General features: G+C 39.1%; 1 protein-coding gene across 1 annotated transcript in view; it reads right to left on the bottom strand.

The window, feature by feature from the left end:
* Positions 1 to 1,624: 1,624 nt before the first annotated feature.
* Positions 1,625 to 15,448, bottom strand: part of POLR3B (RNA polymerase III subunit B) — a 146,502-nt gene continuing 132,678 nt past the window's right edge. Inside the window, exons 24-28 of the mRNA XM_058308666.2 lie at positions 13,665 to 13,768; positions 13,331 to 13,497; positions 9,637 to 9,750; positions 6,687 to 6,860; positions 1,625 to 2,034 (exon numbers count right to left, since the gene is read on the bottom strand). Of these exons, the coding sequence (XP_058164649.1) occupies positions 1,905 to 2,034; positions 6,687 to 6,860; positions 9,637 to 9,750; positions 13,331 to 13,497; positions 13,665 to 13,768 (689 nt within the window). The 3' untranslated portion in view covers positions 1,625 to 1,904. The remainder of the gene's footprint in view (positions 2,035 to 6,686; positions 6,861 to 9,636; positions 9,751 to 13,330; positions 13,498 to 13,664; positions 13,769 to 15,448) is intronic.

Raw genomic sequence — 15,448 nt, 5'->3', positions numbered from 1 at the left:
TTCAGAATGGTGTGCTATGGCACACTGATATGTCTCTGCCTCCTCCATTCCACTGTGAGCTCCTTCAGGTAGAGGCCATGTCCTGCTCTTTATCCTTAACTCAGTGTCTCAACAACAGGACTGGAGGATAAATGATGTAGAACCCATAAATGCGCCCTCTGAGTGTTAATGGAAATGGTGTACCTCTTCCATGGAGCTAAGAGGAGTTGTTACATAAGGTGAAATAGTACAAATCACCAGAAAACTCCATAAATGACCTACCAAGTACAGTATATATGTTTTGTATATTCAGTCCAATGTGGAAATACATTTTGAGAAGTACAAAGTCAGACTAAAGCATGAACGATGGACATCACCAGAGGTCTGGCATTCAGAGCACTATGATTTTGAAACACCCTATCCAATCCCTCCAGTAATGGAGGTATGGTGACAGCTGAGGAGGGCCTGCTCACCTGTGGAGTGTCCCACTAAACACACGTTAGAGATTTTTATTGTGAAGAAAGAGAGGTGATGCAGGAGCTGAGTTCTCAAGTCATGACTAATCTTGGCTCCCTGGAACATCCTTCTTTGGGAGAGTCATGATCACAATAGCTTGGTAAAGTCTCTTATGGCATGTTTAACTTTGTTACACCCATTTTCTCACACTTCTTTAACACTGGAACTTGATTTTTCTTGGTGTATAATAGCTTTCAATATTCTGTGGAACTAGTTTTCAATGTGGTGTCCTGCAAAATGCAGTCTTAGGAAAGCGGCTGTGGCTCAATCAGTTGGGCTCCTGTCTACCATATGGGAAGCCCTGTTCGCATCCTAGGGCCTCTTTGTGAAGGCAAGCTGGCCCATGCACTGTGGAGGGTTGATAGCCCGTGCACGGCGGAGAGCTGACGCAGCAAGATGATGCAACAAAAGGGAGACAGGCAGACACAGGAAAAACAAAACAAAACAAAACACGCAGCAAATGGGACACAGAGAACAGACAGCAAAAAACAAAAAACAAACCAAAAAACCGCAACGGGGGAATAAAAAAAAAAAGCAGTCTTAGACTGTTACTCAAAGCTTCTTGGACGCTAGTTTTAAGAATAAATTATAAATAGGTAAAAGGAAGCCTGTCAGACAAAAGAAAATGGATGGCCAACATCCTGGCAGGAATGGTAGGGACAGAAAAATTAGAATGCATTCATGGAGTAATATTCAGACATTCAACAAATATGATTGCATGGTACAATTATGTAAGTTCAAAATATTAGCAACTGAGTCCCCTAAGAAAAGATGACATTCTTGGTCAACTTGCTTAAGAAGGTAAGTATATATTACATTTCAAGATGAAAATGGAATAGTATGAGTGTGTATGGGCAAGACTCAATGGTTTGGAAAATTTATCCCGTCATAGTACCACCTGAGAAAGCTATTATTCTATCAGCTGCTCTCTTGGTGTCATGCATTCATTCCTCCTTATACTACTCAGAATCATCCCATCTCAACAAACTCCAAGTTAACTAATTCAAAGGGGATTCTTCACATTCTTCAAGTTTCATAAAAATCCTGAATTTTGTTAGTCAGAAGATCATGGAAAATTTAAACCCAAACATTATTTTTTAGTCTGTTCTAATAATTAAGTGTCAAGATATCAGAACATAAATAAAAGTTTATTTATTCTTAAGGTGATTTCCATTTGTGAATCAATTCCAGTATACACACAAGTGACTGTAATACAGTTCATATTGTTGGCATCTCTCCTGATCATCTGTCAAGGTTGTTTCAGTCTTTTAGTGTATAAAATTCTTCTCCATCCAATGTTTTTTGAGAGAGAACATGCACAGGAATTATTCACGGGGACAGGAGTCTTCAATCCCTCCTGCTTTCCTTTGAGTTGGACAATCAATTGTTCTCTTTAATCTTTTCTTTCTTTATTCATTGTACTTGGATAGTTTTAATCTGGGGATAATGTTCATAGACTGCAGTTCCTGGAAGAGAAGCTTGCAAGCATACGGGATGCGGAGGGAAGACACGTGGCACGAAGATTTGCAGTAATGGCACCTGAAAAACAAATCAGAATGTATTAAGAGAGTCTGTGACGCAGGGATGAAGGCTTGCATTTAGGAAAGGAGAATTTCTCTACAATATCCTATTGCCATTCCAGCAAATGAGATAATTTTCCATTCCTAAGTGCTTAGTCACACTATCGTATATGTACATGGGTGGTAAGAAAAGAAAAAGAAGCATCCAAGCAAGAAAAGAATAAAACAGATCAAACCCAAACAATGCCCCCAGTTTTACAAGCAGAGAACTCAAATCAGTTACTGGCATACTTTTAGACCTTCTAAAAATGCAAAACACCTGCCCACATACACTTGTTTTAAAAGAGCCTCTGAAATCTGAGCCATCTGAAATGTACTCAGATTTAGATTTTTCCATTGTTGAAACTTTTCTACCAATTCAGACAATCTCTATGTATTTTTAAAGAATTTATTATACCAGTATACTGTCCTAAGGCAAGATGCTTAACAATTATAATTTGGTTCTCGTCACTAAAATACTTACGGTCTGATGAGAAAGAAAACTTTTGTACAAGAAGGTGGTAGCCAATGAAATGCTACTTATTTTTCCAGTGCTCATCAAGCTTGGTTATTTCTATTAGTACCAGAATCTACTGTACTTACTTGGGTTGTCCCTTGTGCAAAACTAAGGGAAGTGTGTGTGTTCATGTGCATGTGTGTATACATGCATGTATATATATTCCTTTTAATCACTGCCCCCAATCCCCTCAGGAAACTCTGATGAATTCAATCTGGGTCTTACTCAATGGCTACAACTGAAGAAGGGTCCTTTGGGAGAAAGAGTATTCTCCTGGGTTTCAGACCAAAATAGAACATCCCCCCTAAGGGTCTGAGGCAGGTGGGAGAGTAGATATAACAAATCCTGAGACATAGTAGGTAGAAAACTATGTCATTCTAATTTTAACAGTGAGAAAAAGGGCTCAAGAGGAATAGCAGGCTTAGAAGATTTGGTGCTGACTAGGAACTGGAAGTAGACTCTTCGGTTTCCCATTAGTCTAGCCATTTTGGAGGGCAGGTAAGGCAACGGAATGACGAGTAAATCTGCACTTTTTCTGATTAAGTAATCACAAAAGTGGCAAAAATATGTGCATAAGAATGTTCATTATGATGCTATTTATAACAAAAAGACACGCTCAATAGGCAAGGGGTTCTGTGATGATAAGATCTGTATACAGAATACTGTGCAGCCATTAAATGTGATAAGGTAGACCAAATGTCAAGGTGTACAGGAACACTGGAGTGAAAAAATCAGGCGGCTAAATAGTATGGTCCCAAGAGAATCCATGGATGGGTTTCAGTAAGTATATGAAGTCCCCAAAATCACATGTAAATGCATGTATTAATGTGGGTATATTTGAATTTTTCTGCCTTTATCAGAATCTCAAAGGGGCTCATGAACCAAAGAAAAATAAAGAACTGCTGCAAGCAGAGATGTCCCCAAAAAGAGCCACGGGGGTGCTAATGATGCTCATCTCTTGGTATGGGAATTAATGTGACTGTGCTTTTTGGTAACTTTTGAATATTTTACAATGAGCAGGGATCATGTTCATAACCAGCAAAATAAAGTTTTCATTATTTTAGAAAAGCAAGCACTAAGGCTGGGAATTCAAAGGAGTGGTGGTGAATAAATATGAAGATACAGGACTTCCTGGGGAGATGAAGTGTCATGGCCTGTACAGCCATGGGGGGCGGGCGGGGCAGGGTGCTTTACACACACTTGTATATGATTTGGTTCCATTGAAAGGCATAATATAAACTGGGTTAGTTTTTCTTAAAAAATTACCTAAAGACCTCTTTAATGTTTATAGTTTTTAAAGTGCCTGGATTGATCTCATTTGTTCTGGAATCACATTCATGCTTTAATTAAATTGGGGCAACTGATCAAACTGGGGTAACTTCTTATTTGCTGATTCTCCTGTCTAGTACATTAATTACCCTGTGACCTTAATTAAGCTAATCTATTCAAAATTTCCATCTGTCCTGATGCAAAATCCGAAATCCCATTATTATTCTCTATTATTAAATATTTCTCCATCATCTATAATATCCCAATGCATTTATTTATTTTTAAATTTTATTTTACTTAAACTACCCTGTGTCTGAACAATTTCCAAAGGTAGAAACTTGACCCAAACAACAACAAAAAATTGATTTTTTAGGGTAAAAGCAGGGAAAAAAAAAAAAAAAGAGGCTGTGGCTTCACATGAAAAATGACTGTCCAGTGAAATATCTTCTATGAGCTAATTATCTTAATAGGGGTTTGTTTTTCTCTGCAGTTTTCCTCCTGGACCTCTCTTTTGTGACTTATGCCCTTAGTGTCTTCTGTAGAACAACAGTCTTGCTGTAAACATCCCCATAGCAATGCTGTACTAATGTGCAAATCACTGACAAAAGGCCAGTTTCAAGGTTCTGAACTGCTCTAATTACCCAGCTTCCATTGTGGGGCTCATTAAAGAGAACTTCCTCTAACAAATGCCCATGCTCCCTCCCACAGAACCCAGCACACATGATCAGGTAATGATGGGAAAAATGACAGCATCATTATGCTCCTCTGCGAGAAAGCAGCACACAAGGAGGCAGCCAGACTCCTAGACTGGATTAGGATTTTTCTCTGTTGGCAACAAGGGTATAAGAAAGCCACTCAAAATCAGGCATACAAAATATTAAGGTCTGTTTAATTATAGTGAAGACCCTTAAACTGCATAACCTGATTTGTTCATCTTTCAAAAGAATTTCAAATATAATACATATTGAACACATGAGCTTCAAAATCAGGCATTGCCATCAATCTCTAAATGAGACATAAACCAAGCAGAAATGAAGATATGAATTTAACAGCATAATGTTGAGCTCAATTACTGCTTACAGTTTTCCTGCTTACTTTAGTTTGCCAGGGTATCCTGAGGAGGAAAGGGTAAGGTTTTCAAAGGCAGAAGCAGATTTGGTTTACTGTTTTCTTTATTCCTTTTTCATTTTGGCAGGGGTGGTGGTGGTGGTATTGGTGGTAGAAGGAATGCAGGGAGGATGGAGAAGAAAAGGAAACTCTTTTTGAAGTTTCATGACTCCTATTTTTAATGACTCTTCTGCACCATCCTTTCAAAGTAATTTATTTAAAAATCCTAGTGCCAAATTTGAAGACTTAAGCATAGTGAAACTAGGTTCCAGGCATCTTTCTATTCTGTTTTTTTTTTTTTTTTTGGTCGTATAGCCAGGACTATAAAAAGCAATGTGCATTTCAAAAGATAAACAGACATTTTAGGGCTGAAATAAGCCATAAGGAGTCCCCATCTCACTGATATAAAAGCCAGGTTTATTCTTAGAATGTCACCCCATATCTGCAACCTCATGTAAAGAATGGACTACAAATGGCCAGCTCTTATGTTATTTAGAAATGATTTCTTCATAGACAGGTCTTATCAACTCTTCTACACCAAAAACATAATCTGAAGTTTTGTTATTTAACTAGCAAGGTATACTGTGCCCAAGATGATCCATCTTTCTGACTCAGTTTGCTTCATTTCACCAGGAAATTGGCAACAGTTGAGACTCTGGTGGAGATTTGGAGGTTGAACTAAGTGGGGAAAAGGTGATCTATGTATTCCTTGAACCCTGGCAAAAGAATGCTCACCCGGCCCTAACTATGGTCTAGTTAGTTAGCCCTCCCCTATGGAAAAGGGACTCTAGGGAAGGCAGGTGAGGGGAGATGAGGGGGTTGTTTCCTGGCCCTGCAGCATCTGACTTATTAGACCATGTTAGAACTGCCCCTGATGGCAAATAGAGTAGAGACTGGGAAACCATGGGCTTTCTTGCCTACAAGGATATTTCAGGGCTTTGGATCATGACTGACCCTAAGTAAAGCTGCTCTTTGGTGGTTGAGTGGAATCATTACAAGTAGGAAAGGTACTCCAACAAACAAAACCAAAAAATTACATAGCATCATCTTCTAAGCTGGCCTTGGTAAACAGAGGTTTATACAGAAATTATGAATTTTATGAATTAAATAATTTACCTCTTGGCAGTCCAAAAATACAGGTTTAGTCTCAGCAATTATTTTTTAAGCATCTACTAGGTTCCAGGTTGGAGGAACATGAGTAAACAAGACACAGTTTAACTAGAAGGGCCTAGATGATAAGCTCCCTGTGAGCAGCCATTCATCTGTCCTCTTCACTGTTCTATTTCTGGGGCCTACAGCAGGGCCTGGCACTTAGCAGATTCTCAATAAAATATATGATGAATGAATGACTGAGACAGACATGGTCCATGCCTTCATGGAATGTATGGTCCAAGTGTGAAACAACTTGCCACATAAGAGAGAATAATGGACAAAGGGTCCAGTTCTGTCACCAATTTGCTCTAAGACCTGGAGCAACAAGCCTAGCTTCTTTTGGATCTGAGGTTACAAACAAGGGATCCAACACAATCTTCACTAAAGTCTTTCTAGTTATAATATGCTGAAGTTCTAAGAACTAACAACAAATATGCTAGGATTTTTATATTATAGGAATGTATAGATGGGGAAGGGTAAGTTAGTGACCATGGGCAGAAGTTGGAGAACGGATGGGTATGATCCAAGGCTGATTCTTGAGCTGTGATTTAAGACTGTGGTATGAGAGACATATGGTATCCACTTACCAGCCGGAATATCCCAGAAGTCCACACTGCCCACACACATCAACCTCAAAGGCATCACTTGAAATCATTAGTCTCTCTAACAAAAGCATACTGGCTCCATAACCGATTAAACAGTCACGTTCCATTTCTCCAAGACGCAAACCACCATCACGAGATCGACCTTCAGTGGGTTGCCTTTGAGAGAAGTTATTAGACAAATGCACTATTATTATTATTATATGAAACGAAGAGGTTCATTTCATGCTGGCTAAGAGTGCAAAGCTCTGGAGCTGGGCTCGCCTGGATTCAAATTACTTACTAGACTCTGAGCATGCTGCTCAGCCTCTCTTGACCTCATTAGTAAAGTATACATAATAACATCTATCCCAAAGTACCTTAAATGCAAAAAGATGTAACACTAGCAGTTATTATTATTATTACTACTATTAAATGAAAGCAATATATAATTATGTAGGATAATATATTAATATATAATTTTATAAAGCACCAGTGCCGGCATTACTATTACCAATACTATCATTATTATTAGGATAAGCACAGTCCTCAAATCAGGGAAGGATATCTTCTGAGTATTTTCAGAGATGTCTTGGTACTCTGTTACTTAAAAGAAGAAAAACTAAGCAGAATACACTGTGGAAGAAACCTGGGTCCCCTAGTGGTTACCGCCAGAGCTCCAGGGAGGAACTTTACCATTGAGAAATACACATGAAAAGAAACAAAAGAGATACTTATAAAATTTGGGATATATCAGGAATGACCTGGGAGGATGGAATGGCTGAGCCAGATGGGAGGTTTCCCAAAGACTGAGAAAGTTCTGTGTGTCCCATTCAGGTCCTTCCTTCATGTATGAAAACTCTCCATTCCGTAGAGGGGCACTTTTAAACTGGGAAGCTGTTAGCCCTTTAATGGATTCACACACACTTTCAAAGGTCAAGAATAGGACCCAGAGATTTAGATAAAATTAGGAGTGCCTGACTCATCTCAGGCAACCCCACTTAGGTAGTGATGACACAATTTACTTAAAAAAAAAAAAAAGAAAGTGAGCTCCTTGGCTGGCTTATTTTGAAGTGATACTCCTCAGAGGTGCTCTTTGGGCACGGAGGACCTTAACCACCTTGTTTGCTTTATTCTACAGAATCTTTTCGTTTTCGTTGTGACTGTTGTTGCTGGTCTCCCAAAGAGTTAGGTGGTGAACCACAATGCAAGCCAATGTGTGCTGAATTTTCATATATTTTATGTTTCATTGTTGTTGAAAGTCACAATGGGAAGTCAATTTGAGTTGTAGATTATTTGTTGAAAGAAAAGCTAAATATGAAAAACATAAGTTTTTTTAAAAGGACACACTATAGTGGAAGCATCATAAATAAGCATGATATGTACATGCTTTTATCTGCTGGAAGAACCACCCTTGAGTAGGAGCCGCCTCCACTTGTGGTCACCGAACAAGGTGAAGGTAGTCAGATCAAATGGAAGCAGAATCTAATACTTGGATTTTAACCAATTGTGATAACTGGTTATTGGCAAATGCACTCTAGGCAGTCTTCATATGGAATGCACAAAAGTCATAAAGTTACTAGTAAGTTCTTTTACACAACAAAAGCAAAAAATAGGAAATAACTGCTTTAGCATTTATGTTACTCTGAAATAGTTTCTGGATCTTTTAACTGAAATGGAAGTTCAGGAGAGAAACACTTAGACCGAGAATAGTCTTACTGCTGGTTTACTGTCTTAAGAATCTCAACTTTTTTTCTCTCTTCCACATTTTAAGCACACATATGTCTGTCATTTCAACAGATGTGTATTTGCTTGATTTTAAATAGTCAACGGTTTAAGTAATCTATACTTCTCCCTTGGTTTAAAAACAGATGAAAACAACACAACATAGCACTGGCTGTTTAATTTCCTTCCCCTGTATTGAACATACAAGCAGTGCTCAGTGAAAGTGGGGAGGGAACCAGGTATGTGTTCAGCATTTCCTTTGGGTTTGAATATACACTATTTTCAAACATTTGACATTCACCAGCACCCTATGAAATAGGTATTTACAGTCTCCACATCATACATGGAGAAAAACTGAGGCTGAGAGAAGTTGTGATCTACCCAAGGGCATGATGGTGCTAAAAGGTGAAGATGAGATTTAAATTAATGCCTCTCTGGCCCCAAGGCCTGTCTGTGTTCCCACTCCTAGACCAGAGTTTCTCCACCTCAGTGCTGTTGACATTTAGAGCTGGACAATTCTTTTTTATGAATCTGTGGAGGTCTGTCTAGTGCATTGTGGGATGTTTAGCAGCATCTGTGACCTCTGCCCATTAGATGCCAATAGCAACCACCTTCCCCTCATGTTGTGACAATCAAAAATGTCTCCAGACATTGTTAAAGTTGCCCCCAGTAGAGACCATGGCCCTAGACTACACTTCTTCTAACTGCAAAATGTTGTACTAAGTATATGTGAAACTTAATAGTTTATAATTCCTTTTCCTAACAATCATACCCATTTATCAACACACAGGTACTATTCTTAGAACTGAGAACACAATGAACCCCAACCTTGTGGAGCTTATTCAAATAAGCATCAAACACCGTTGTCTTATGCTTCAAGAACAGAAGCTTTAAAAAATTACAGTTGTGGTTTGGGCTATCAAATAACTCAATGTGTATGTTTTCTGTATATATGTATGTGAATACATTCTTACAGATGAACAGGACCAGGAGAGAAACACACTGATACACATCAAACAGCTTTGTTAGGAGACCACTGACACCACCTATGGTTGATTTACTCTTGTGCCTATGACATGATTTTTTAATTGGTTGCTGATTTTTTCATGTTAATCATGCATATATAACTTGTGTTGATGTGTAACACCCAAAATTCTTACATCTCAAGACATATGTGAGTCTTACTGCTTTATCTGGAAAACATCATTTTTTGTGAATGCCACTCTCTTACCTGGTCAGGACAGCCCGTGGTCCCCGGGCCCGGGCGTGCATTTTATCCAGGACCATGTGTTTCAGTTTCTGATAGTACACAGGGCCAAAATAGATGTATGCCTCTAAGGGTTCACTGAAAGAAAGGTCAGGGTTTTGGATTAAAAACTAAGTTTGGGCTAACAGGAGACAGCTTTTCCTAGGGCCCATCTCTTATTTGTTTATGAACAGGTCTATGATTGACTGGGTGAGAATGCTTTCGGTCTGTAGCTGAAAAGGCTAGACCTGCAAATATAAAAGTATCAAAGCTCTCCTTAAAAGATACATTGTTTAAGAAAATAACGATTTATGAAACAGTATATACAGGATGATCCCTCCTTCAGTCTACCATCCTAACCAGGCCACCATCCTTTCTTGCCTAAACTGTGGCAGGCAAGCCACCCTCTACGTCTCCTTGCTTCCACTCTTTTAACAATCTAGTCTTCATACAAGAAGCCAAGGTGATTCCTTCTAAAATGCCAATCAAAGTACTCTCCTATCACACTCAGAATCTGTACTGCCAAAAATTCTGTATCATGGCCACAGCTTCAACATAATCTGGTTCCTGCTTACATGTGACTCATTTCCTATATCCTTTCCCCACTGCTCATCCTACTCCAGCAACACTGGCCTCTTCATTGCTCCTCAAATGTAGCACGCCTGCCCATGCCTCAGGGCCTTTACACTTACTGCTTCCTCTGCCTGCAATATTCTTCTGCTGGGTACTCACTGCCTAACATTTTACCTCCTCAAAGAGACTTGCCCTAATTACCTTATTAAAGGAGTCCCTCTACCCACTCCTGTTCCCCTCATGCTCTAAACCCTTAACCCTGGTTTTATTTTCTTCAGAGCACCTCTCACCACTTGATATTACAGCATACATTTGTTTTTACTCTGATTATTGTGTCTTCTCCACAAGATGTAAACTCTATGAGAATAAGCACTTTGCCTTTGTTGCCACTGTAGTTCCAGGACCTAGAACCCTGCCTGGCACATAACTGTTGCTCAATAAATATCCGTTAAAGAACTGATTCAATGAGATTTTATAAAACTATAGGAAGAGTTTTACAAGAAAGTGAATATGAAAGTGTGTTGAAAGAAGAAATCATTTTTTTTTTTCATTCTGGAGCAAAAGCAGCCAAGGTATTGATGCCTTTAAAAAACAAAAGCTGTCTGTAGTTACACACCGTTCCAGCTGCTTAAACACAGCCAGTTTCCTGGAAGGTGCAGAGTAGAGTGGTGCTCTCCATCTCAGTTTTCTTAGCTGTGTAGCAAGATGGCCATACCAAGGCTCTTCCATCTCTAATGATGAATGATTCTATTCTTCAGTAGTACTCGTGATAGGATTTATGTAATTCTGTTACCCAATGCCATTCTATCCTTGACTGAATAAAGCCCTATGTAGTTTTTCCTCCTGGCTATGCTCAAGAATGCAACAAGGGATGAAAGCTGATGGCTGAATGTGTTTTCAGGCCCTCTGTGGAACTTTCAACTAATAGGCTAAACAGTGCTTTTCAAGCCTTCCCACTGAGACTTGGACTGGGGTGTAAGGGGAGGCAGTGTGGACTGGGACATAGCCTATAGCTGTATATAGCAAGCAGATATAAGCCATCCAAATCTTTCACTGAGATTATGTTCTAGTAAGGTGTACCAAATTGATTCTGTGATTTTGCACACTTCCTGGTCAACATCTGGATAGAGAAGCAAGGCCTGAGATGATCAGTTTAGCACTGACAAATGCATTTTTGAAATAGACCCTTAGCTGTTTTACTGTATTACTGTAATGTGATCTTACTGTAACATCTCAAGCCTGATATATAAAGATATCCCTACTATCAGGATCTGGACAGATCATTTTAAAGAACACTCGATATTTTTAACAGCTATATTTTGACCATTTTTATCACATTTGGATAGTCTATTTGTAGCACTAAAATAAAGTTCTGTGTTCTTACACATGCTTCCACCTAAGGTTTTACTTAAATCAAAGTGGTTTAAAACCTCACAAGAACAGTGTAAACTCTATGTCTTAGAATTTTATCTGGCAGGAAATATATGTGTGTGCCTTAATTTACACAACTGATTTGATCCTTTGAAACCATGTGTGAACTGAGTTTGAAAACCTTGTCATTCATGATAATTTCAGGGATATCTGTTTCTCCCAAGTTAACAGGAAGATCCAGTGTTCTGCTGTGTGCCGGCTCTGATGGCCTTCTCCATTCTCACCTCAGGTCCTGCCTCACTCACTGCATTGCAGCAGGACAGACCCCTTCCAATTCCCAGAATATAACCATATTCTTTTCCTCGTAGGGTGTTTAAATACGCATTTCTTCAGCCTGTAACACTCTTCAAATGGTCTCTCCTCACCCTTCAAATCTCAGCTTAAATATCTACCTCATCATAGGGGTCTTCTAACCTATTCTTTGTCTTCATTTTGGTGAGGCATATTTGTACTTATTTATTTGTCTTCATTCCTTCATTCGACAAATATTTCTGGAGTACCTCATATGTGTCAGGCCTTGTGCTAGACACTGAAAATATAACAGTGAATGAAGCAGACAAGCTCTGCTCTGACAGAGATTATATTCTTGTTGGGGGACAGACAAACATATTAGATAATATATCTGATAGTGATGAGTGTTAAGAGACACAGAGAAAAATAAAGCAGGGAAGAGGAATGTACAGTATTGGGTTGTAGTTTTAAATTAGGTATTCAGGATAAGCCCCACTAAGTAGTTACTTTTTTATCTGTTATTTTTTTAATGCCTAGAAACAAATCTAAATGGTAAGCACCACTGGGCAGGGACCATGTCTATTTTGTGTATTGTTATATACTCTGGGAGGCCCAGCATGTATTTGGTGCTAACAAATCTTTGGTGAATGAATGCACAAATGTTAAGCCTCAGACATCTGTGAAACCACTAATCATCTGATATTCGTCATATAAAAGCAGAGAAAAGCTCAACAATAAGAGAAATTCTTGGTATTATTTGCAACTGATGTGTTCCTTAAAAGTGTGGTAGAATCGTATTTTGGTAAATGAAAACTTTTCCCATGGGAAGCAGTTGTGGCTCAACTGACAGAGCGTCTGCCTACCATATGGAGGGTCCAGGTTCGATACCCAGGGCCTCCTGACCCATGTGGTGAGCTGGCCCACGTGCAGTGCTGCTGTGCGTAAGGAGTGCTGTGCCACACAGGGGTATCCCCCGCATAGGGGTGCCCCATGTGCAAGGAGTGTGTCCCGCAAGAAGAGCTGCACTGTATGAAAAAAGAGCAGCCCATCCAGGACTGGCACCACATACACGGAAAGTTGACACAGCAAGATGATGCAATAAAAAAAAGTAACAAGTTCCCAGTGCCGCATGACAAGAATGCAAGCTGACACAGAGGAACACATAGTGAACAGACACAGAGAGCAGACAATGGGGGGGGGGGGGGGAGGAGAGAGAAATAAATAAATATTAAAAAATAAATAAATAAAAATGTTAAAAAAAAACAAAACTTTTCCCACTTTTTAAATTAGAGCCTTACCAGTACAAAAAGTACTCCCTAATTTACCAGTTTTCTAAATTTGATTTTTTTTTTGTATCAGGGGTAAAGTTGTATATATTAGGGTTCTTGTTTCCTACCCTAAGAAAAATCATTCTTTCTTTAAAATGTCTAAGTCACATACTTACCCTGTGATGCCCGATGTGACATAGTCTTTCCCCAGGTAGTTATAGCCATGGCGAACAAGGTCTTCACACACATCCTTTACTTTACTTCCTCCAAATGCAGTGCCGTAGTGGAACCTGCCGTCTAACACGCCAGCCTTGCCAGCCAGCAATTCGATCAACTTTCCCACCTGTGGGATGTGGCCAAATTAAGTGAGCACCTCCTTGCAGTATAAGAATTCTGTTTGTTTATTTCTGGTCTATTTCCCCCAAAGTATATGAGACTATGACTACTACTAGTAGTGATAAGTTAATAGCTTAAAAGCAGTACCTCTGAAAAAATGTAAAGGAAACTGACCGTCATGCGTGATGGGAAGCCATGTGGGTTCATTATGATGTCCGGACAGATGCCAGAATCACAAAACGGCATGTCTTCCTGAGGGACAATCAAACCACAAACACCTGGGGGAGAGAAGATTTCATGCCATGTAATGCAAATCAGCAGAAAGGAAGGATACCGTACTTAATAGGGATCTCCCCACTGATATCTCTGTTTCCACTGTTCTAAAATGTTCCCCGTGGTCTCTATCAAGAGTAACCAAAGCAATTTCCAGCAATCCTGCTAGCCAAACAGTGTAAAAACCACTCTCCTTGCAGAAAGCAGCACTGCAGCCTGGGGATCAGCCTGCTGGCATGTTGCACAATGGTGCTGTCAGGCCGCCTGCCCAGCCTCTCGTGCCATGCAGACCAAACAGCAGTGACTTCACTGGGTCTGGGGCCTGTTGGCGTCTCTGAAGCTTCAACTCGGCAGCAATTTAGCCCCTTCCAGCTAGTTTGTGATCTGCGATGTTGTGCACCCAAGTCACAGGAATCCAAGTTCTCTGACCATCATACACTTAACTGATCAAATGAGGGGTGTGCTTAAAATGTGGTTTTAAAAAACTGATAAAAAAGTACCCATGTGTGGTTGGTGTGATAAGAGGCCCACCTACTAGCTGCAAAGCACTGGCTGGTTGGCTGGTTTTTGCCAGGGACTCCTAGGCTGAGCCTAACCTGCCCTGAGGAATATTAATTCCTAGAGTTTACAACACAGAAGAAAAACTATCTTTGACTGATTTTTAATGTTGGTCAAGATAATTTAAATGCCAAATCATTCTTAGGAAAAGATTAGAAGTGAAATTTTAAGAACATTTCTTAATAATAATAATAATAATAATAATAATAATTCAAAGCTACCAATTATATGTACACTACTGATATACTCTTAAGTTAATTGTACTTTATTACTTCCTTAATTCTGACCTGTAGTGGATTTTGTTGCTTAATTATTTTTGATTCGTCTGATTTCTTTCTCTTGGGGATGCAGGCAGGGGTGTAAGATTGTTAACCACCACTGACATAATTTAGAATTGGAAAACCAGTGTACAATGACATTGGAATAAGAAAAAAATATTTTTACATTTGTAGCAAGATAAAATTTCTTTTCCCTATGTGTAAACTTATCAACCATCTGCACCAACTGAAAAGAAACTGCTCTCAAATAAAATTTTCATTCCTCAATTTGACTTCTACATAAATTCTCAAACTATTTTAAAATAATAATTTGATACAATCACCAAGAGCTAAAGTCTAAAGAAAAAGTATGCCATTTGCCTATTTAATATCATTAATATTCCGAGTTATAGCAGCTGCCAATAATATGATAATTAGGTTTGTGGAGTTGAATTCTAGAACATGTAGTTACTTTAACTGGTTTTTGGTTGAAATTTTATTATTCATTTTATAGAACATACACTTTCCCATATAAAGTACAATCGTTCAGTTCATGTTATTTCAAATTCAGTTACAATGTGTTAGAATTTAAATCAAGCAGATTGTGTGACCCTTCCTTCTTCTCTCCCAAAATCCATCTTGTCCACACTGAAATTATCTGACAAAACACTAGGTCTACTGGGAAATCTACTCTGAAAGAGATCAAACTGTAAATCTAAGTGCACTGACAACAACATTGTTTAGCAGTGAACTAAACGTTAAAAACGGCAATTCCTAAGGAGGCTGGTCCCGGGACCTGCTTGAGTAGGAATGTAATTTTGGCTGGTGAGGATATGGGAGGGTGCAGCTATATATTCCTTCAAAACAAAA

The sequence above is a fragment of the Dasypus novemcinctus genome, chromosome 12 (assembly GCF_030445035.2).
Source record: "Dasypus novemcinctus isolate mDasNov1 chromosome 12, mDasNov1.1.hap2, whole genome shotgun sequence".
Classification (NCBI taxonomy): domain Eukaryota; kingdom Metazoa; phylum Chordata; class Mammalia; order Cingulata; family Dasypodidae; genus Dasypus; species Dasypus novemcinctus.
This window is presented reverse-complemented; position numbering and strand designations above follow the sequence as displayed.